This window comes from Apostichopus japonicus, chromosome 20 (genome assembly GCF_037975245.1).
Source record: "Apostichopus japonicus isolate 1M-3 chromosome 20, ASM3797524v1, whole genome shotgun sequence".
Taxonomy (NCBI): Eukaryota; Metazoa; Echinodermata; class Holothuroidea; order Aspidochirotida; family Stichopodidae; genus Apostichopus; species Apostichopus japonicus.
Window position 1 is genome coordinate 25,827,807 of NC_092580.1, and position 21,726 is coordinate 25,849,532.

The 21,726-nt window shown below is 33.9% G+C and overlaps 1 protein-coding gene across 3 annotated transcripts; it reads left to right on the forward strand.

Moving 5' to 3' along the window:
- The first annotated feature begins 403 nt into the window (after positions 1 to 403).
- LOC139961265 (uncharacterized) lies at positions 404 to 20,702 on the forward strand. 3 transcript variants are annotated; one of them, XM_071960349.1, is made up of 31 exons: positions 404 to 527; positions 1,555 to 1,685; positions 2,132 to 2,446; positions 3,382 to 4,008; positions 4,371 to 4,709; positions 5,187 to 5,336; positions 5,589 to 5,671; positions 6,047 to 6,121; positions 6,409 to 6,462; positions 7,309 to 7,365; positions 7,602 to 7,652; positions 7,783 to 7,836; positions 8,333 to 8,386; positions 8,711 to 8,764; positions 9,258 to 9,311; positions 9,839 to 9,913; positions 10,142 to 10,195; positions 11,027 to 11,080; positions 11,308 to 11,361; positions 11,782 to 11,829; positions 12,027 to 12,071; positions 12,573 to 12,626; positions 16,682 to 16,735; positions 17,260 to 17,313; positions 17,577 to 17,630; positions 17,774 to 17,827; positions 18,138 to 18,176; positions 18,547 to 18,600; positions 19,057 to 19,110; positions 19,668 to 19,709; positions 20,628 to 20,702. In XM_071960349.1, the coding sequence occupies exons 2-31, from the start codon at positions 1,622 to 1,624 to the stop codon at positions 20,685 to 20,687; spliced, it is 2,880 nt and encodes a 959-aa protein (XP_071816450.1). In that variant the 5' UTR covers positions 404 to 527; positions 1,555 to 1,621; the 3' UTR covers positions 20,688 to 20,702. The 3 variants fall into 3 exon arrangements, with proteins under 3 accessions (XP_071816450.1, XP_071816451.1, XP_071816452.1); XM_071960350.1 differs by having other exon boundaries at positions 406 to 516; XM_071960351.1 differs by lacking the exon at positions 404 to 527 and adding an exon at positions 877 to 1,075.
- The last annotated feature ends 1,024 nt before the right edge of the window (positions 20,703 to 21,726 follow it).

Consider the following 21,726-nt stretch of genomic DNA (forward strand, 5'->3'; position numbering starts at 1 on the left):
ACTGAACAACTACGAAGTGTAGCAGAAAAGAGACAGCTAGGTTTAAATCACAAAGTAGAATATGAAAAAAAAAAACACCCAACCACCCATTAAACCACTCCCTACCCAGGCCATGATAATTTAACAGCAAGTTGATATAAAGAGACATGTAACAATTACATCCTACGAGATCAATCAAAGTACAGCATGAATTTTGTAGGGCCTTTGGCCTATAGCGCCTATTGTATATATCTAACTTGTTATATGTGTAAATAACTGTGAGTCGTTATAAAGTTTCTGTTATCGAGGTCTTCATTATCGAGGATAGTTCAATAGACATTGAACTTTACATATACAGCAGTAATGCAGTTTAGTTTCGGTTTATTCTTTGTGTTTACTTTACATCTGTACTTTACACTCATTCATATTAGAGAATACCATTGAACAACTAGACGCTGAAACGTCTCGGTATTTGCAACAAATAGGAGTATAAAATACACAATAGACAGATTCATGTTGTCACATCTTGGTATGTAGGTGAGTAGTAGGTAAGTAAACTTTATTCGAAAACGAAGTCAAAGGATCATTGCAAAATCAATAATAATTTCTATGATATAAAATCATTGTTCACTACTGAATAACACCGAGTTTTTCACTGACTTCGTGATGCATTGGGAAATATACAGGCACTGTAATTGTATGTACAATATGCATAGAGCAAGGCGTGCTCACACAGGTGATCAATTAAACTATTGATATTCAATAGCAAGTGGAAGTGTGTAAACAATATACTTATTTACTAGGTCAGTAACGTGGGCAGTAGACTAAGCAATAAAATATTTTTTATGACTCATACCATAATCTTACAGTCTTACTTAGTGGGTTGTATATCAAAATGACCATGCAACACCGGATTCGTTCATTTGCATATATTGCAACGAATATTTATCATCTAATTAGTGTAAATCGCTATTGTCTAACAAAATTTTAGACACTTTACGCTTTCTTACAAAACGTGTTCAACGCTGGTTCTATGCTGCACCCGGCACGTCTGGTATAACCGTTATGTGGACATCATAACTCTTGTCGCTGACAGGTGTGTAACCTTCTGGGTTTCTATAAAAAAAAAATTGAAGCTGTGGAGGGAGGTCCAGGACTTAAACAAAAGGAGGTGGTATGGTCCTGGGGTCGTTGAAGCCGGATCCACTGCCATGGGGTGGTTAGGGTTCTTCGAAAACCCAATCACTATGTTTAAGAAGACTGTCTTTTGTAGCATTTTATCGCACTCACCACTGGCACCGTTGGTAGCGGATTTAAATTGATCAAGTGCCATTAGCATATTGTGAAAACCTGTATTAAATATAAAAAAGCAATACTATATACGATTCATGAAGGTACTTCTATGAGAGCAAATGTCTTAATCATAAACCAAATGTTATACTTTCGAGTTTTGAACTTGTTTTTATCCCATACATTTGGAGACTCTTTATAAAACGTTTTAGACTGTAACCAGAAACATGTAACATCTTGTAAAATTTCCTGTAATGTTTCTTTATCTCTATATTTTGAACTCAGATCTTCGGACTCCCTATGCCAACAAGTAATGACATAACATCAGACAAGTGTCAATCCCGCTTCTATAATGAAAGGTTACTTTTGTGCTTTCCCGTTTCTTGTGATCAGGTTACTGCTCTTTGGGTATTTAGGTAAGTTTTCAATATCTTGTTGAGATAACATTACCGAGTTGCGAAACACATCTAGATGTCACTTATAAGAAATACACTGTGTAGTTCAATGGATCATGCTAATCTCTTTTATTTCTGAGTTTTGACAGTGGAAGGATGGAGGATATGTATGGTCTACTCATTGATCTGGAGCATGCTTAGTATGCTATTACATCTCCCAAAAGTGCTAACATCGTACAGATGTGACCATCTGAGAACAGAAGAACGCCTTTTCAATTACAAACCTAGTATTGATTTATTGTATGATACTGTTAAAAGGTTATTGGTTTATATTTTTATACGTTTAATGAGCTGCTGTGTATTTTACAAATTTAATATAGTACAGAGAACACGTATTCCTCTAATATTGCAACCATGACAAGGGTAATTTTATTCTATAGACCTGCATTATTTAATAATCTACACAGGAATGAGCGACGATAACGTTGCTTGCAAGGAAAACTACTATATACATCGCTATAGCAGTGCGAACATTTCCTGTGACCATGACACCTCCTTTTATACTGTCCGGTGGTACTTTAATGACAATGAAGTCTCATTTCTGCTGATTGATGGTGGAAGCAAAGGCGGAAGTGGCTACGAATCAGGAGAATATGATATCACTGAAGAAGGTGTTATGATTATCAAACGTGCAGAAGCCAAGCACGAGGGCAGCTATAAAATCGTTGTATTAGGTAAAGGTGGTCTAGGAGGAAGTCAAACAATGATGGTGTATGTAACAGGTAAGATATAGTCATAGTCTTGTACATCGTATTTACCAGGTACGTGAGCAACAGCAGCAACATACTGATTGCCGTCCTGGCAGATAGGTTTGCGCCTATCCTTTGAGAAAATTAGATAATATGGAGGGTGCTAAGATACAAAATTGTGGTGCATTATGCAACTTTTGAAACAATGAAGATTGTTTAATGTTTCAATTATACTGTACGCGATAATTAATTATTTACTGTACTGCACTGATATTGAAGCCCGTTTGATTATATTCTTGGGATGACCCTGACCCATTCCCGAGCTAACCTTCTTTTGCCTGTGTTTATATGACCGAATTATAAAAGGAGATACATGCGATTGAATTTTAAGCCAATACTTGCTTCCTAAGAGAGGTTTTTCCAACACCTATTACTTACCTACTTTTGACCAAAACTCAATTTCAATTTACCCAGGATTATTTGTACCTAATTACAGGCAGGTTGTTATTTAAAGATAAAAATCGAGTACTAGACTAGGATTAGCGCAATACAAATCAAAGTGCAATACATAGCACTTGATTCAAGGTTTTCACTGATATCATAAATTACTATACCCATTGTTGAACATGCTTTTGTTTAAGAAATATCTGACCAGCTGGCTAGAGAGAATTTTATCGATTTAGCGCTCCGTGAACTAGACATACATACCCACTATATTGTAAAGCTTAAATTAAATTATCAAAATGCCCTTTTATTTACATCAATTGACTACAGCGGTCCTCAATTCACACAAATTCCAATAGTTAGAGATTTTACGAGAACAACTTAATATTTATAGTCTTTAGTTAATATGTTTTCATTATGTGTACAGATTGGAAGAATAATGAGGGAACTATGGTTGAATTAAGACGAAGAATATGGGATAAATGTATATTGTATATGCCTCCCTTTGTATTTATTTCACCCAGTGCCTGTCGAAACCCTGTCTATTCTGGATTGTACTACGTCAACATCTGAACTTTGCAAAGACAAAGATAAGATTACAAGTTCCCTAATATGCGAAGCAAGAGACTATTGGCCATCAGTTAAACTACAATGGATGCAGATCAGTGAAAATGGGTCAACCGTTGTACCAACTAATACTTCGATGACTTTCGATACCACCTCGTTGCTGTATAGTTCTTCATCTGTATTGGAGTACATCCCGGAATTATTTTCCTACCAGTACTTTACATGTGTCGCTATTGGAAATGCCGCATACAAGGTCTCAAATAAATCTATGACAATGAAGGGCAACCTCCCTTTCCACGAAATACCACGTAAGGATGTTTATGTCATGAAAGGAGTAGATCTAACTTTATACTGTCCTCACGACAACTTACCTTTTGGACAGCTACAAGTACAGCGCCGCGATGGAACCGAAAAGGTTATTAGGGTTTTTAATTCACATTGTCCAAATGACGGTTCTTGTGCAGAAACTGAGAGCAGAGTGACAACGATAGAGAATGTGAATAATGACGATGACGGTTTATATCAATGCATATCCAGTAATGGTGTCATGGCGACCAAAAATGAAACGGATGTGACCACAGTCAGTAAGTTTCTACAAAACACGAATATTTCATATTACTCATATACATGTTTTTTTCTGAGATAGAAATGAAAGTTGTTGGTTTCACTTTTTCTTTTAATATTTTTAGCTTTGCTTATTTTGACACCCCACACGTTTTTTTTTTGTTACCCGATTAACTACATTTCAAGTCTTTTTTATTTAACATGTAAAAATATCCATAAACTAACGCGAAATGGACATCACATCTTTTCCTCTACAACTATTTTACAAGTTCCTTCCATTGAAAGATTGTAACGTGCTTCGTGCTTCCATGGTTTAAACAATGAAGAAATTTTTAAATTACTACATTGCTTCTCGTTACCTTTCAAGCAAGACCATTTTTAGTCTTCCCAGAAAACCCTGAACCCATCTTCGGAGCATGTGGAAGTACGGCAAAGTGTACACAGCCGTTATCCACCTCGGGAAGTGGGTACTGCTCTATTTCCGGAGTGAAACCTCCGGTAAAGCTATCGATGAAAGCAGACGATTTATCAAAAGATTTACTTACAATACATACCATTGACGAGAGTATTGTACATGATGATTTGACTGGTACAAGTACTTCTACGATAACATTTAACTACGAAGTACCAGAGTGTACAGAAAGTGTGACACTTAGATGTGTGCCAGAACCCGTTGAATATAATCGACCGATTGAAGAAGCAACTTTACAGCTGGAATCGGGTAATATTATTATTATTTTTCATTTTTCTCTGTGGCCCAGTTTATTGTAAATTGCTGGTAAAGTAGATCGCTTATTGCTGAACGGTCAGTTGGCCTCGAATATGGCCCGATTCCTGATGTCAAAATGTTGAATTAAGCCCTAGTTAAAAATTTAAACTCAGTTTGACCACCACTTATGACGGACATCATGGGAAATACTTAAGTGTGTGATATAGGTACATGAATCAACCCATTAAAACAAATATCAAATCAGAGAAACACATTTAATGATATTTAATTTGGCCTCATGCTGCTTGGTTCTTAAATTGTTCAGCAATCACTTTTCATCTCTGTTTACTTTCAAATAAATCTTCATAAACTTACGGTTGCGGTATACCATTCCCTTAAAATCTGACTTAAGGGTATATTATGGTTTGGTCAGTTTCATCATTGCAATATTCAGTTATATATATTTTTCTTTTCTGTTTTTCTTTCCAGAAACAAGTAATTGCCCAGAAAAAGGAGGCAGTCCAGCCCTCATTATAATGTTGATCATATTTCTTGTTGTCGTTATCTCAGTCGTCGTCGCCGTATACATGTATAAGAGACGTACGGGCGTAAATTTAATAGCAGAGGTCATATCAACAGGTAATTATCCATAGGTGACATCTGACAAAGCCACTCACACCGTTGTACGGTCATATGTGCGTAGCTATGTATATACAATTCGGGACATAATACATTATTTTGGTTCTAACACATCCTCTTTGAAGACAAATAAATGTTCGTGTTCACAACATGATTGTGAGTTTTCTTTCTGTTTTTCCTTTTTTGTTTTGGTTTGTTTTTATTCTTCTTCGCATTGATTCAAAACACAAAACCTGTTTAATTAACCAACAGCACGAGAAAAATGCAATAATGGAAGAGAAGAGTTGGGAGAAATTGCCGAAGAAGAAGCAGAGCCTCTTAAATCAAGCAACCAGGTACAGTCTAATTTTTATATACTCGCAACAGGGTTTAATCAATTGGACTGCAATGTAACAGCTGTTTTACAGCTACCTCTCCAATGCGTATATTAACACCTAGATTTTGTCTGACGGTCCTATTTTACAAACGTTATGCATATGTTCTTTATTTCTGAAGTTTTACTTGAAAGAAGTAGATTATAAACTATGGATTTTAACTTTGTCACTGGATCTTATTTCTTGCATTCACATCCATTTATTTATGTTGAATTTCGTCTAAGAGAATGTGCATGATGTCATGGTCGGCATTCCATAGTATCCGATATCATATATATCGAGATGCAGTTCTACTAATTTCTTAACAACTTTTTGTTCTCATTGTTGTATTTGCAGGCAATAGTTGAAACACCCAAGCTGATTTTCCTGAAATTGATCTCCCAGATTTGCGAGAAATTAGAGCAAGGAATGGTACTTGCTTTGATGCTTTTACTTTCACAGTAACTGTTCATTTTCAGCGGTCTTGATAATTTACATACTAAGAGCGTCGACAAAACGTAAAGTTTTTTGTTTGATTTTACAGTAACTTTAATATTACTGAAGAGTAATCCAAACTGCTCATACAAACTGGCAAGAAACGTCATTTTTTAATGGCCACTCTCTTTTTGTCTACATATCCCATTTGCTTCATTACAGTAATATTTTATCTTCAAGGGAACAAATTAATTTTTATTGGCGTGCCGTTTCCTATTCTTCAGACAATAGAACCGGACCTTCATAAGCTACTGACAGAATTTTACTCAACGCACGAGGTTTGAAGTCTATTTATATTTCTAACGCAGTTTCCTTTTCATATTTTACTGAACGCACAGAAGTTTCCTTAAAATAAAAAAATAAAATTGTAATTCATTAATTGAAACGTCTCTGCTAATCATAAGGTTTATATCAAAGGTTTCTTTTTCCAGTATACAAACTATTCATGAAACAGAGCTACTAAAATATACGTAAAGCACATAATTAAATAATGGGGTGTGGTCCACCCGAAAGTCCTCGACGGCCCCCACACCTCATTGTTTGGGCCACCCCTGTCTCCTTCAATAAATTAGAAGTGCTCTCTTCGTTACAGTGGATTATATTTCCTTTCCTTCCTTTATTTAAGGTGCCATTTTTTTTATTTTTGTAAGTGTGTGTAGTGTAAAGGCCCTTTTCTTTTATTATTGAAGTGACCTTTTGTTAAAGATATCCTTGTTTGATATATTATGAATCGATATGGAATTCACAATCATTCGTATTGTTGCAAAGTTTGATGTTAATGTAGCCTTTACCCCCTTAAATCAAATTTATATGTCCCGATACCCCTCGGAGTGTCTGCCGCACCACCCCTTCCTCTACCGGTCCGTTTCAACTCCCTCTAATTGCCCTCTTTTTTGTTTAGCATACTTCACCACTAAGCATACTGACATCTCATGACAGAGATATGAAAGTCTGCAAACACTGAGTGTTAACTGTATGTCGAAGTTTACAGGAAATATACTTAGATCTTTTAAACGACATATTTGTTTTATAGACAGAAATTTGATGTGTTTACTACGCTCTGGCATCACATTGAATTTATTATCATATTAATGTAATATGCAATTTATTGCTCAATCAACCAGGTCGATCCCTTTCCATATCTTGACGAATTTGTCCAGACAGAGCAGCTTGGAAATGAGGTAAGGTAGAAATTAACACAAGGAATATCTTTTGAATAGAGTCTTTGTAATCAGTTCATATTTTACAACTCATCGTCAATTTGTGAAGCTGTACATATAATCTCAGTTTCAAAAGTCGCCAACGGATCCCAGCGACTTTGTTACAAAACCATTTACACAATACTTAACAGAATATAGTTTAGCGTTAACATTCCTGTTAAGAATATATAATATCAACTCGTTATCTTGTTTTGCAGATTGCAATGAAGGTGGCAATACACTTTGCAGAATGCAAACGGAACGACTGGGTAAGAAATGTACATGTTCTTCCAATGGCAGAAGGTAGTTCCTTTTTTCGTTTTATGTGCAGGAAATACTTCAATATATTTTGCTTTACGAATTTTAAATAATTGTCTCTGTCTATGTCATTTTTTGCAGATATCGTCATCAAAGGTGGTGAAGTTACTAAACACTGTCCTTGAAAAACAACAGGTATTGTTTTATTCGTATATTAAACACAGAATGATATGAATTTTGTTGATGAACATCTTACTCAAGAGTGCACTCAAATATATAACATTCTAGTCTACAACCCTAATATACATAATCCGTCGAGAAACCAAAAGTAGGAGGATCAGGGAACTCAAATCTTCCAATTATTTGATATAAAACTTGACTTCTAGGACAGATATTTTTGGTTGAAATATACAAGTAAATATAAAATAGACTTATTTCGTTATCTTTAAATACAAATGCTTGACTTTACACATACTCTATTTGGTAGAGAGTGCTGTGAAGAAACCGAGGACACGACGACAAACTCAAAGAGTGTGAAACGTTACGCACATTTAACTGTGCCCCCAAAATTGAAAAGTAACTAAACATACGCATTTGATAAATAATGCACAACATTCCATAGTATTAATTTAGCTTAAAGTATGACAAATTGTTAATAATAATAATGGCATTTGTATTTTGACCCTTATAGCTATCATTGGTGGCACGCATGGGATTTTTCGGGAATATTTATGCAAAGAAACAGGTTAGTTGAGCTTTCTCAACCTTTCTTATCATTAAAAAAAGACGTTAAGAAAAATTTGCTACTGATCTACTCATGTTAATGAATGATACATTGTGCACTTTGTTATCAAACAAATCAACACAGTTGTCGATTCTTTTGGAGTCTTTATATTTGTTCAAACGCTTCTTCATTGGTCTGAGTAGTCTGATTAAAGATTGTATGGTTTTCGTTTAATAACGATACACTTTATTGCTACTGATGCAAATTTGATACAATAAAAACTTGATTGTGCTATAAAATATACTAACTACAACTATTTTGTTCATGATAACTATACTGTTCCAGATCAATACAGACGAATACATTCTAGTAACGATTTCTCTATTTACGGACAAGAAGGTGCGTAATATCCTTTAAAAGGTTTATAATAGAATACAAATATGATACCTCTACTCTGTTAATTCATGAAGGGGACCAACTAACAATCATATGTCTACTTTTAAATGGTATACAAGTAGAGTACTCATTGATTAGAAAGACAAATTATTTTACTGTAGCTTTATTTTATTTGTTTTTTGTTCTTTTTGTTTTGTTCTTTATTGTAAATCAAGATAACATGATTCTGTAAATACGACCAATGTAACTCAATGCTAGGATCATATTGGTCGTTTAATTTGTATTATTGTATTATTTTATTGTAAGTTAAGTGCCTGAGAAATCGGTAACTAGCAGTATGTGCTTCCACGAGCAATCTTTCACAAAAAGTTAAGCAAATGTTTAAATGAATTACTTAATAGTCATTTCGATTACAAAAACACATCTACCTATAGTGGTGGTAAAAATAGTTACCGATATTTTGAGAGTTTACTTGTTACCATCTTGTTTCTATCAGGATGACTTCGAGAATGCTCTCGCAGATTTATCATCAAAGACCAGCAAACTGGATGTAGGTATTCATCATTACTATATTCATTTTGGGAGAGAGAGATCAGTGCACTAAGCTAAACTATTTAAATATCTTTAAATACGTGAACACGAGTTTGAAGCCCCATCATACATTAAATATTGACAGTCTAAACGATACTTTTTGTGTAGTTAGAAATCACACAATCAGAATGATATCATTTCTGTTCCCCAAAATTTAGAAATCGAACGAATAAAAAATTCAAATCAAACATTAATCGGACGCTTGCTTTCATCATCGTAATTGTGTGATTATTTACTGTACGGTAGTACCAAAAACGATTTTAGAGATAGGGATCAGTTAGTGTCTATAATGGAATCCATTATGGAGCTTTTAAGTGGGTCGATCATAGTTTTAGAATAGTACTAACGTCAAAGCAAGGGTAACAAAATGCTTTTTGTTTGTTCTTTGCTTTTGTTTGGTAAAGCTTAAAGGCCATAAAGTACATATGAAACATATTTGAAACAGATGCAGGTCACTTGAAAGTAAATGTTCATTTCCATTTTCAGCGCGAATTGCTGGAGAAACTCTTGCAGTGCCTTGAGAAGTTTCTTAACCGTGACTACGAAGTATTAAAGCCGAAGGTGAATTTCTTTTCATATTCAATGAACAATATTTCAGACGATGTTAAATACCAATAGATGGTAATACGTAAAGAGAGGGTGGTGTAATACGTTTAATATAAAAGAGTTACATATCTCATTGGAGTCTTTCTACCATTTTCATGGGTAGGCGTGTATCTGATAAAACCTCATCATACATCATACCTTGAACTATCAGCAAGCTTATTGCACTTTCTTTTAATCTTTCAGTTAAACCAAGATGATCAACAAGTTGAAGTTATAATTTCATCTGAACCTGATTCGGTTTGTCTAGTTCTCTTACTCTCATATTTAACATGTTTCTCCAATGGAGAATGTACCACTATTGTAGTAATCGGTATTGGACGGGAAGCCTCGTGCCTTTTTAGTTACGCCTGTCTGTCCAATCAGTATCATACATGTAGCTGAGGTTATTACCAAGTACAGTATGTGAAGGCTGTAGAAAGATGATAAATTCAAAACTGATGTACGTTGATAGTGTACATACCTGCTTTTAGTGTGATTGCAGTAGTAGTGTAATATCCCTGTGGTCTTGTTTGCTACTGCCATGTTTCAACACAATATCAGAAAGATACATTCTTAATTTGGTAAACAATACAGATGCAAGTAATATTACCATATAAAACCGTTATATCAATTGCTGATAATATTCACCGGGGAGCAGTTATAAGCATAACGTTCTTGTATCTCAAAAATTTAAAGTACTAGAAAATTTCTCAAACAGTACTCGGATGAAAAAGGTAAATATGTCACCGGCTTCAATTTGTATAGGAAAGCTTGTGCCTGTAGTTGACTATTTAAATAAAGAATATCTGTTTGTCATTGTAGTAACTGGCTTTTCAATCGGTTTCGGCAGGTTGAATTTAGCACTGCTAAAATAGCACGAATGCTAGAAATATTGGCCGTTTGGACTAGCTGTTCAGCAGGCCTTCTACACATTATGTCTTGAAAACTGTATGAACAATAAAAATATAACTGCTCAATTATAAATATTTTCTATAAAAATAAATAAGCGATAACATATATTCAAATGTAAACTTATTTAAGTTATAGAAATATAATGCTATCTTCCTTCTCTGTTTGCTTGCGAATTAGAATGCCGATGAAGACAATCGAATAATGCTATTGAAGTCGATTTCAAGTTGTGAGGTAAAATAACGAGTTTCTTATCGGTCTAAGTGGTTTCTTTTTCTAAAAGAGACCAGACGAAATTCCATAGTTTGTTGCTACAGGTGAGAAAGTGAACGTGAGCAAGGTAGTTGCAAATGCACTTTGATTATTGAAGTATGTCGATATTTATGGTGACAAAAATCACAGCTGATGTACGGTTATTATCTCTGTCTTGTAAACTTTTTCGACATCATCTTAATTTATAGAACGCAAACGGCATATTTCTCAAACTTCTCTTTCTGGGGATTCAAAGTGAAAGGGTAAGTGTGTATCATATCTTAGATTTAGGCCAATACTTTTAAGTTAAATAATTCTTTGTTGTAAACTCAAACGTGAATGTGGCGTGGAATATGGACTATGATGTATTTAACTTAAATTAGAAAGCAGAGAAACTATAAATTAAACATGTTTGTAAGAAAGAATAACATTTTATATCGGATAGCAATCCAATCAAAAACTGTATATGCTTCCCAAACTTTTTTTTAGTTTTTTTTTTATATAACATTGGTTTTCTACTTTGCTAAATGGTTCATCAGTACTACGATGATATGGATAATTAGTACATTTGTTATGCATGATTTTTCACAAATAAAAATGGTGTTTCAGAGCAAAAGTTAATAACAATATGTTAAAACAGTTATATTAATCATGTGGTTACTTTCCTACGTTATCTCTAATAGATTGACCACAATATCTTCATTACGATAATGAAAGACTGTAACGATGAGGTACGTTTTCCTGATTATTTTACCTTGATTATGCCATTCAATAAGATCAGTCTCCATCGATCAGTTCAATTATTCTCTATGCTTGTTAAACTTAAAATTATGCTTGAATAAAATGATTGTCATTTATATTATATCTGATTTAGTTGCATAAATACCAAGTACATCTCTATTTTTCTCAATGTTCTCATAAATATCAGTTGCATCGCCAATACCATAACATTATAACATCTGGAGAGAATTGGGTAAGTATTTTACAAGTATCTTTTTATATTATTTACACGGTTAACGTATGTATATTTCATAATAAAAGCTGGTTCAATAACGATATTGGATATTTTATTATAATTATGTCATTGAGGATTATATTTTAACAACATATGATTCTCCTTGCTTTGGTTTACCTTACAAGACATCACCAATGTTAATTAATCCTCTTGTTTGCTCATGTGATGACTTGTTTTCAATCCTATTTTACATTGAAATACCGTTTTAAGTAACTTTTATATTATATTCATTTGCTTCAAAAAGCAAGAAAGTTTTATTTCGTTAGGATTACTGCAAGTATATATTACAGTTAAGTGAAAAGTGTCTGTACTACCCAAGTCGTTTTAAGCCAAATTGTGGAAAGCGCTCCTTTGAATCAATGTCCTCTGTATCAGGTGGGTGGTATATGGAGTCTCCGTTAACTCATTTTTACTAGTAGTGCATTCCATATAAAATGTTATCCACTGTTTAAATTTCAGATTTCTACAAAAACGGTCATTAGCCTACTGGTAGCTAGCCGAAGAAGCAACTTGGTGAGCTAATTTGTTAATATTCTAGTGTTTGTAGTTTTTAATTTAATAACCTCCCGTGTGCTGCCGGACTTAAGATAATTTGGTTTAAATATTATATCTTTCTCTTTCAAAGCACTTAAAGGGTTCTGTGAAAGTGATTATTAGTATTAAGGATACTTCCTGAGTAATAAAAGGCTTTTGGAAGAGCAAAATGTAAGACTCGGAAGCAACAAACTTCGGTCGGCGTCACCTTTACTCTAGCCTATCAAACTCAAGGCGTGAAGGCTACAACTCTGATACAGAGGAAGGTAAATTAGTTAGGGACAAACTCCATTATTGATCGGTTACACACGACTTTCCTTAAAAAGATACAGTCCCTTCAAGATGATATCAACAAGGCGATTGAAGTGCTTAAAATGTCTCTTACTGAAATCAGTGAACAAAAACGTCATTTTGAGAAAGAAAATCAATACCCTCGAAAGGAGAGTTAGCATTCTTGAAAGTGATAAAGATCACCATGCCGCTCTATTAAGCATAGAAGGGCGGTTCTCAAAAATGTATAACTTACGCATAGTTGGAATAAAGGCTACGGAAATAAAGGATTGTATCAATATTACAAGAAGGATTTTCAAAGAAATTTGGATACCATCCTGCAAGATAGAAAGATCCAACCGAGATGGCAAAATAATTAACAGAAGGGACAGACATGCACCTCTTGGTCAATTGTCTTTTTTCCAAGACAAAACAACCAAACTGTCTAAAGACAAGACCTAGCCTCTAAGGGTTACTACTTCGTGGATGGCTTAACCCCAGTTTATTTGAGAGAAAAGAAGAAATGGGGTCTAAAGGTGCAAGAATTATATAGAAATGGAATTCGGCTGAGATTTACTTGTGGTTTGTGGAGATGAAGTGATGGAACGCCTTACCAATTTAATGAATCCCTATTCTCTAAGTGGTATGTTACTGCGATTTCATTTCGTTTCTTATCTATGATGAGAATTTTATATCTAACAGAATATAGCTTCATCATGGAACGTTTACGACTTTCCAATTTTTGGATCACAGAAAAGGTTATCTCTGGACCTGCTCACCACTTCTGTGGAAACCGGACTAGATCTCTTCTTGATTGACTGTTTTTGTTTCTTTTTATGGTATCTTTTCTTTTGTGTGTGTGTTTTGGTAACCTTACCCATCTCGATTGCTCTGGGTTGGCTGCTAACCAACCATTCTTATTTATTAATGATATTTCAATACCATGTTTATGTAGTCGATATCTCGGTTTTTGCTTTTTGCTGTAATGATGGCTGACCTTAAAAATCTGTTATAGTAATATTAGGGGCATAAGAAAAAAGTAAAACGTAGGCAGCATTTTAGCTATTATCACCACCATACTTTTGATATAATCTTAGTTCAGAAACGCATATCACTCCAGATGTTGAAATATCTGGATGAATGAATGGGATTGGTCAATTGTATTCTCCCATGACACGGATCTTAGCAGAGCGGTTGCTATACTTGTGAACCCGAAACTTCATTTTACTATTCATAAGGTTCAATGTGATCAACATTGTAGCTGATCCTGTTGTCAATTTACGAATTTATTTAGTATAAAACTCGCATTCACCCAAGGCAACAGTTAATAAAAGCCCGGGGCTTGTGCGATGCGGAAGCAGGAAAACGATATCCTTTTGTTAATTTATACGCTTGAGCGAAAACTCGTAATTGATAACTCTGCTGACATTCGCCATAAGTTGAATACATTACAAGCATAAAATAGATGGAATTATCATTAGATCTAGGGCACGTTGGGTTGCGTCTGGTGAAAAAAGTCTAAGTACGTTTAAAACTTAAAAAGAAGAAACAGGGTCACCAATAATTTCAATAAACTCAAGAATGGCGATACCCATATCTCTAAGAAGACGAAATTTTGACTGAAACTTGCAATTTTAATAGCAATCTCACTTCTTCAAGCTTTTATGTTAGTAACGATATTTTGCCCAGTCTCTCTCCATAAATGTCTGTAAATATTTATTTTGATTCATGCGAGGGACATCTTGCAATTGTGGAATGTCACCGTCTCTGTTCGCTATGCCAAATGGGATTCACCTGACTTTGTTTCAACTGACTTTTACAACAACAAATAAAAGGTCCAGTATTACGCAATTGGTTGTGAACTCTCTTAACAATGCTTATCATAATCACTGTATAAGGAGCAAAGTATAGGATAGTGATAACCCTCATTTGTAAGCTTGACAAAGACCAATGTGTCTAACCGATGACAGACCAATCTCTTTACTAAATACCTAATATAAGATTGGTGCAAAAGTATTAGCTAGCAGATTGTAGGGTATTATTAAGCATTGTGTCGGGAATAATAAAGATGGTTTATGGCAAATAGAGTTGTTGGTGGGAATATAAGGTATAGTTCAGATCTTATTAACCTTACAAATGACAATCAGACACTTGTTATTCATAGATTTAAAAAAAAACACGACTGTGTGGTTTGGAGTTTTATTGATAGGTTGTTGGCCTATTTCAGCTTTGGTCAAAGTTTTCGTCGCTGGGTCTCTACCCTTGACAGTAATGGTGCTGCTTGTGTATGTTGCAATGGTCATTATACCGGGTTCTTTAATATAGAAAGAGGTGTTGGGCAATGTTGCCCGCTGAGTCGGTATCTGTTATAACCTGTGCTGATATTATCCCTAAATCTATCACTCATAGAAATAACATTACTGGCATTAGTATTTATGGTCGTGAATTGAACGTTCTACAGTATGCCGAAAATACTGTTTATGGTAACAAAGACTCGACTCTTGAAACACTCAACATCCTAAACCTTTACTAGCTGTCCTTTGAACTTAAGTTTTTTTTTAGAAAACCCAGGTCTTTCCGCTAGGTCCCTTTATTAGTACATCGCCCGATTATCTCGCTGACCAGAGCCTGATCTAAATTATGGCAATATTAAGTTTCTTTGTATAAGTTTCACTGATAATAGCGACGACCTGTTCCGGCTGAACTACCAGCAAAAACTATTTACACTTTAAAATCAACTTCGGTTGTAGAGATACCGGTGCTGCTGCCGAGTGGATAAAGGCGGTGGCATTGGAAACAATGAGGCTTAGCAATCGGGAGGTTCCGGGCTCGATACCCGGTCGGATCATAGTAAGTTGGGTTGTTCATCCAAGAGCAATCTTTTCCCATCTGAAATGATTATAACTGGAATATCATGTTGAGAATTCACCGACTTCCTACCAATAGGCGTCTATATTAAATGAAAAAACAATAGCTTTGCCGACATATTCTGTTAAATGGATACAAAATTCCATTGAGCACCTGTTTTGGGACTGCCATGTAAACTCCAGTTTTCTATTAGATACCGAGTCACCACTTTTTCAGAGACTATTTGTTTGACAAAGAGGGATATTTTCTTTCGTTATAGTTAATTGTTAGATGACCTTATAAACTTTCACATTTTGCATTGTAAATACTATGTATATAATTGCAAGTTGAATGAGATAATGCCAAAATGTTCCTTTTACAAAATGAAATTCATTCTGAAAGGAGAAATTACATTAACTCTAAGCCCGACACACGAAAAGTGATATAATTCAGTTTAATGTACTAAATGTACTAAACTGTTTTGCTCATATCCCAATTCTGTTTTAAAATTGATCTGTTACTGTTAAATGTTTCGTTGTGTTTACTAGTTGTTGTATGTTCCTACACTGTTTCCCTTTATTGAAGATTGAATTGGTTAAGTTTGAAGTATAATAAGATTTTTAACATTGGTCATTATCATTACTTAATTCGGAAAGATTGTTTGCATTATATAAATAATTCCTATGTAACATTTTGATTAATTAGCTATGTCATATCAATGTTGTTATCAGAACTGTAAATAAAATTATGTACCATACATATAGTACTCGTGAATAGATGAGATGTAAAGTTGTTAATCTAATTAATCACAAATTTAGTTGCTAGTGCAACTTTTAAAACTTTCTCTGAAACTTGGTACAAATGGTGAGATGCTCGTTGTCATATCGGAATGAATATTTTTATATGTTTTTTTTCAGGATACCGATACTTTCTTTGCTCTTCAACTGACGACACTGTTACTTAACGAGATGGTAAGCATACTAAGTATAGGAGAGCTGAAAACTTACTTCTGCGTTCACTTTGTCATAAATTAGTGGTATAAATTTCATTGCTAATATTTAACGTCGATCCACAATTTATTACGCAATGGAAGTACACATAAACTCCAAAGTCATGCAGTTAATGCACCTGGTAATTCCATTCCGCTTAATTTGTGGGATTTAAATAACTTTTGTATTGGATTGAACGGTTATAGTAAGTCACTACCTTGATTCAGACACAAGTACAAGGAACAAAGATCTCCATGACGGATGTCAAATTACATACAAATGTTTCCACAAGAGGACTTGCCAATGGACACTACAAACGTAAAGTCGTTTTAATCACTACCATTCACAATAGCTTCATTACTAATCCTAGAGTTTGATTTCATTCATATTGAAACAATAAAACACGGATAGGGTCTCAAATAAACTATTGTAAGGCTTCATGATCCTTGGGTCTCTAAACTAAACTAAACTAAACTAATTCCACCATTTATTCTTTCGCTCAACAGCTGACCACCGGTGAATATTTGGAGAAACTTAAAACATCTCTGGAAGAGAACTTGGTAAAACAAAATAATATGTTCACACACTTCTTGAAAGAACTACTAAGATACATTTGTGTATCTCATGTTATATATAAACACTTTACTAACTTATCATTATATTTCCTTCTTTCTTTGTAAATCGTCGTTGCAATCGGTAAAGAATGATGAACAAACTTACTCTGTCTTGCTCAATCTTATTTTGGTTATATGTGGGATTCTTATACTTTGTATTAAGTGATAACGACATCATTTTTATATGTAAAACATTCCTTTCTTTGTAGATATCCAAAGAATGTCTGGTAGCACAGCTTGATGATTGTATTCAGAGTGATAAGGTAAGTTGAGTTGCCTTTGGCCACTAGAAGGTAACATGTTTGGTCGAATATTTACACATACAACGAGAAAGTACATTTCCAGGTAGGTAAATTGCATCACTTTTCATGCAAAATACTTTCAATTTTGCAATATTTCCTTGCAGCTAACAAAACAATCTCTGTTGGAAACGTATAGAAAATCCCTTGAAGAAGATTGGGTGAGTTTATACAATTACTGTCCCTCTTAAATGTAAAGACCTAAATTGAAAAAAATTTGAAATTAAATTTAAAAAAGACGATAATTGAAAACTTGAGAGTATATTTGTTTCAGAATAGTTTCACCATGGTACATCTATTATTTTCCAAAATCATGATTGCTAATACTTTCTTCCGATTTATGCGTTAGCTGTTCTTCTGTTTAGCAGATGATTAAATATTTCAATTTCCCACGGTAAGAATAAAACATAATGGAACTGCAGTATGTTTGCAAAGTTGATTGAGTCATGGATTTTTCATTCATTCCATCAGATAACATTCGAGACTTTACAACAAAAGATCGGCGATAAGGTATCATACCATTCTCATATCAGTGACACTTTGAAAAAGGTTTAAATGCTTTGGGTTGAAGAACATACTGTTTACTTTTGTGTTGTCGGAGAAATATATTCTATTGCACGAGGTTCAATGACGGATTTTACTGGAACATGACACAATGAATTAACATTAATGGTTCATAAATACTCATTTTGGAAGTAACAGAAGAAATGGTTTAAAATATCAGCAATGAAAATGTACAATATTTATAGATTTGCATAATACGGACCTCACATGAAACTCTTTTTCTCTCCAGCAGTCAATATTTTTCTTTGATTCAGGTGATATAATCTAAATGAGATTTACAATCTATCAAAATGTATGTCTCCTGTCTTTTCTTCAGTGGGAAAAGGAAGAATGGGTGAAATTGCTACTGCCTATTGCAATAAGACATCAGGTAACGTATTAAGTTGCAATTATGTATACAGAATTATGTCTACTCTAATTCAGTGATACTAGTTTGTCTTTTGTCTTAAACTTCAACTTAATAGTTATATCCAGTATAATTGTAGAAGATAAATAAATATTGCACATACATTTGCTATGGGGGTGAAAACCATTAAAATGGAAGTTTTTTTTCTAGTGCATGAAATGGGTTAAAGTAATATATAGATGTTAGAAGCTATAAGCCTTCAATCCTTGCAGGATTTTTTTCGGAAACTAGCTGAGACAACCACAATAAAAGATGTATTTTAAATATACAAAAAGTATAGAAACTTAAATCGTTATTTCGAAACGTTAGTCGATTGAACTATTACGCATATCTTAATATTGTAACATTTCGATAATCTACTACGTACTATTCATAATAATGCATATCATTAGTAATGTTCGTGTTTATTCTTTCACGTAGCATGAAAATGCAAAACCGCTCGAGATGCTTACGGACGTCATCAAAATATATCAGGTGAGCAGGAAACACGCCATGTAAAACAAACGCAAGCATAATGACAGTTCAATACTATATTGTAGTTTAAAGTTAAGGAAGAGTTGTACATTTGTAGAACCATATAAACGAGCAAAATAAAACGAAACAGTTGATGAAAGTCATAGTAGTGTATATTCATCGGTAAGGCTAAAGGACATCTGGCTACAAGGGTCAAGGAGCACTTATCTGACAAATCTGCAATCTATGAGCATATCACTCAATGTATAGACTGCCGAACAGCTAACATCACCAACTTTAGTGTCATAGACAGCGGCTATACAGACTTTGAAGTTAACATTAAGGAGGCACTGTACATCAAGAAACTCAAACCCGTTTTAAACAATCAACTATTTCAACATGGATCGTCATATATACTCAACTTATTTTAGAACCTCCTATATCTTTGAAAATGGATAGTCAACATTAATACTACAACTTTCGTATGAACTATACATAAGTGACTATATTGTAGTTTGTTTTACACGTTTCCTCGTTATTTTATGTAAGTACCATTGTGTTTCTTTCCATTTCTATAGATAACGACGGATGACATGAAGACTATTTTGGATTCTGCAGGAGTAAGTTTACAAATCATTACATTAGAAGAGGCCCAACCTATTTGAAAGAGATACTCCATCAGCATTTGAGAAAATTTACAATCAAGTTAGGGAGGATATATTATCATTTGATAAGGAATAGTTAAGACGGTTGCATAGTCATTGTAGATAGACGACATATCAACACTACATCAATGAAAATAATCATTTGTTTTAATGATGAAGAGAAGAATAAAAACAGTTATTTAATTAATATTGAATGTTCGTTTATTATTGAAGGCTGAAGGAATATGAGTGAAACACATTAGCGTACTTGTACAGTGTACTTGTCGTTTTACTGTTAAAGGGGTTGTGATACCTCGAATTAAAGTGAATTTGTGACGTAACAACCAGGTTTCTACTGTCCAAACTTTATTATAACTATATTATAACTATGTTATTAACTTTTTCTTAACTAATGAAATATCAAAAACAGAACAATCATTCCCAGCTTTTCGGAAGCTTTTCTTAATCATATATTTACAATAATATGTCTCTTTATTTTACTTGACATCATTTAAAAACAGAAGTTTGACCTAACGACAATGAAATTATCAATTTAAATCCGACACTTTAGAATTTCCAATATATATCTTTGCTGTCTTTGGCTAATTTTGAAAGACATGTTGAACAAATAATGTTAACTATAATATAACAAAAGCATTAGCTCTTTAAATCTGATATTCATAGTGATTATGCTTTACAAATATCACAGGTATATAGAAGTAGTTATACTAACAAATTTAACATTTATTTAACTTTAAATATTAGAGATAATATGTAGAATGCAATATAGAACATCGTCTCAAAAATTTAGGCTACTGTCGGTTAAAAGCATTCCCTTCAATTTTAGACATTAAAGAGCAATTTGTTTGTTATAATATATTTACAAATGTTTAGATTCCAGGTGAGGTCCAGAAAAAGTTGCTGGCAAATGAAAAGGTTGGTATTTTACAGTGAAATTTATGAAGTTTATATATATACAAATGTCTATGGTATATATCCTATAAATGGTCAATAAGTTTACATTTCTTGATTTAGATGTACTTGCAAATTTGTGTGATACATTATTCATATAGTTCCTCATGTGTTCCTCACCAAAATCAAACAAAATACTTTCTGTCCTCAATAGAACTACATATTGTGTTCCACTCGTTTGTTTACGGTTTCGAACTCATATTTCTTCGTTCCATAGATATCAAAGAGATTAGGTAAAAGCAAGAAGTCAAAGAAGGACAAGAAGGAGAAGAAATAATTTCAAGATGAAAATGCTGGTAAGTTATTATATTATCAATTGTTCTGCAAGTTCAAGTCAATCGTATAAAAAGGGGCTGGAATCCATGCACGACTGTCCGGCTCAAATAGTGTCAATCAACATCTGCAAGACAAGAATCTTCCAAAATCGCCAAAACAATGTGCAGAATGTGTTCAAAATCTTTAGACATTATTGCAGAATTAATATATCAATCAGATTTGGGGTCGTAATATAGTCAACGTTAAGGCCATGTTTAAGAAATATTGCTCCACAAATTTAACGTAACACCATCGATAGGCTAGCTACAGTTAGCGAATATCAAGAAGTTACAACTTTCCTACGTTTTTATTATATTTATATCTGCTTCCCCAGGTCACTTGGTTACCGGATCTATGATAGCATCGTGTTGTATAGCGTAGATTAAACTTTCACTACTTTCCAGAATCACGATGGAAGCAACCTGTTACGCAACCATGTAACTCTCTTTGCATGCTGTAAACATATCATGATATCACGGAGGGTCCCACATGTGTTTATCGAATCCTTGTAGTCCATCGTCACTCTCGTTTTATCATTTTGTAATATATCAACAAGCTCTCTCCTATTATCCTAGTTACCGAATCAAGAAGGGTTCGACACTTACAAGAAGGTTTTACGAATTCGTCTTTTTACGGTTAAATTCATATTTGCACTAAATATTTACATGGAACCTAATAATCACAATGATATCTTCATAACGGATTT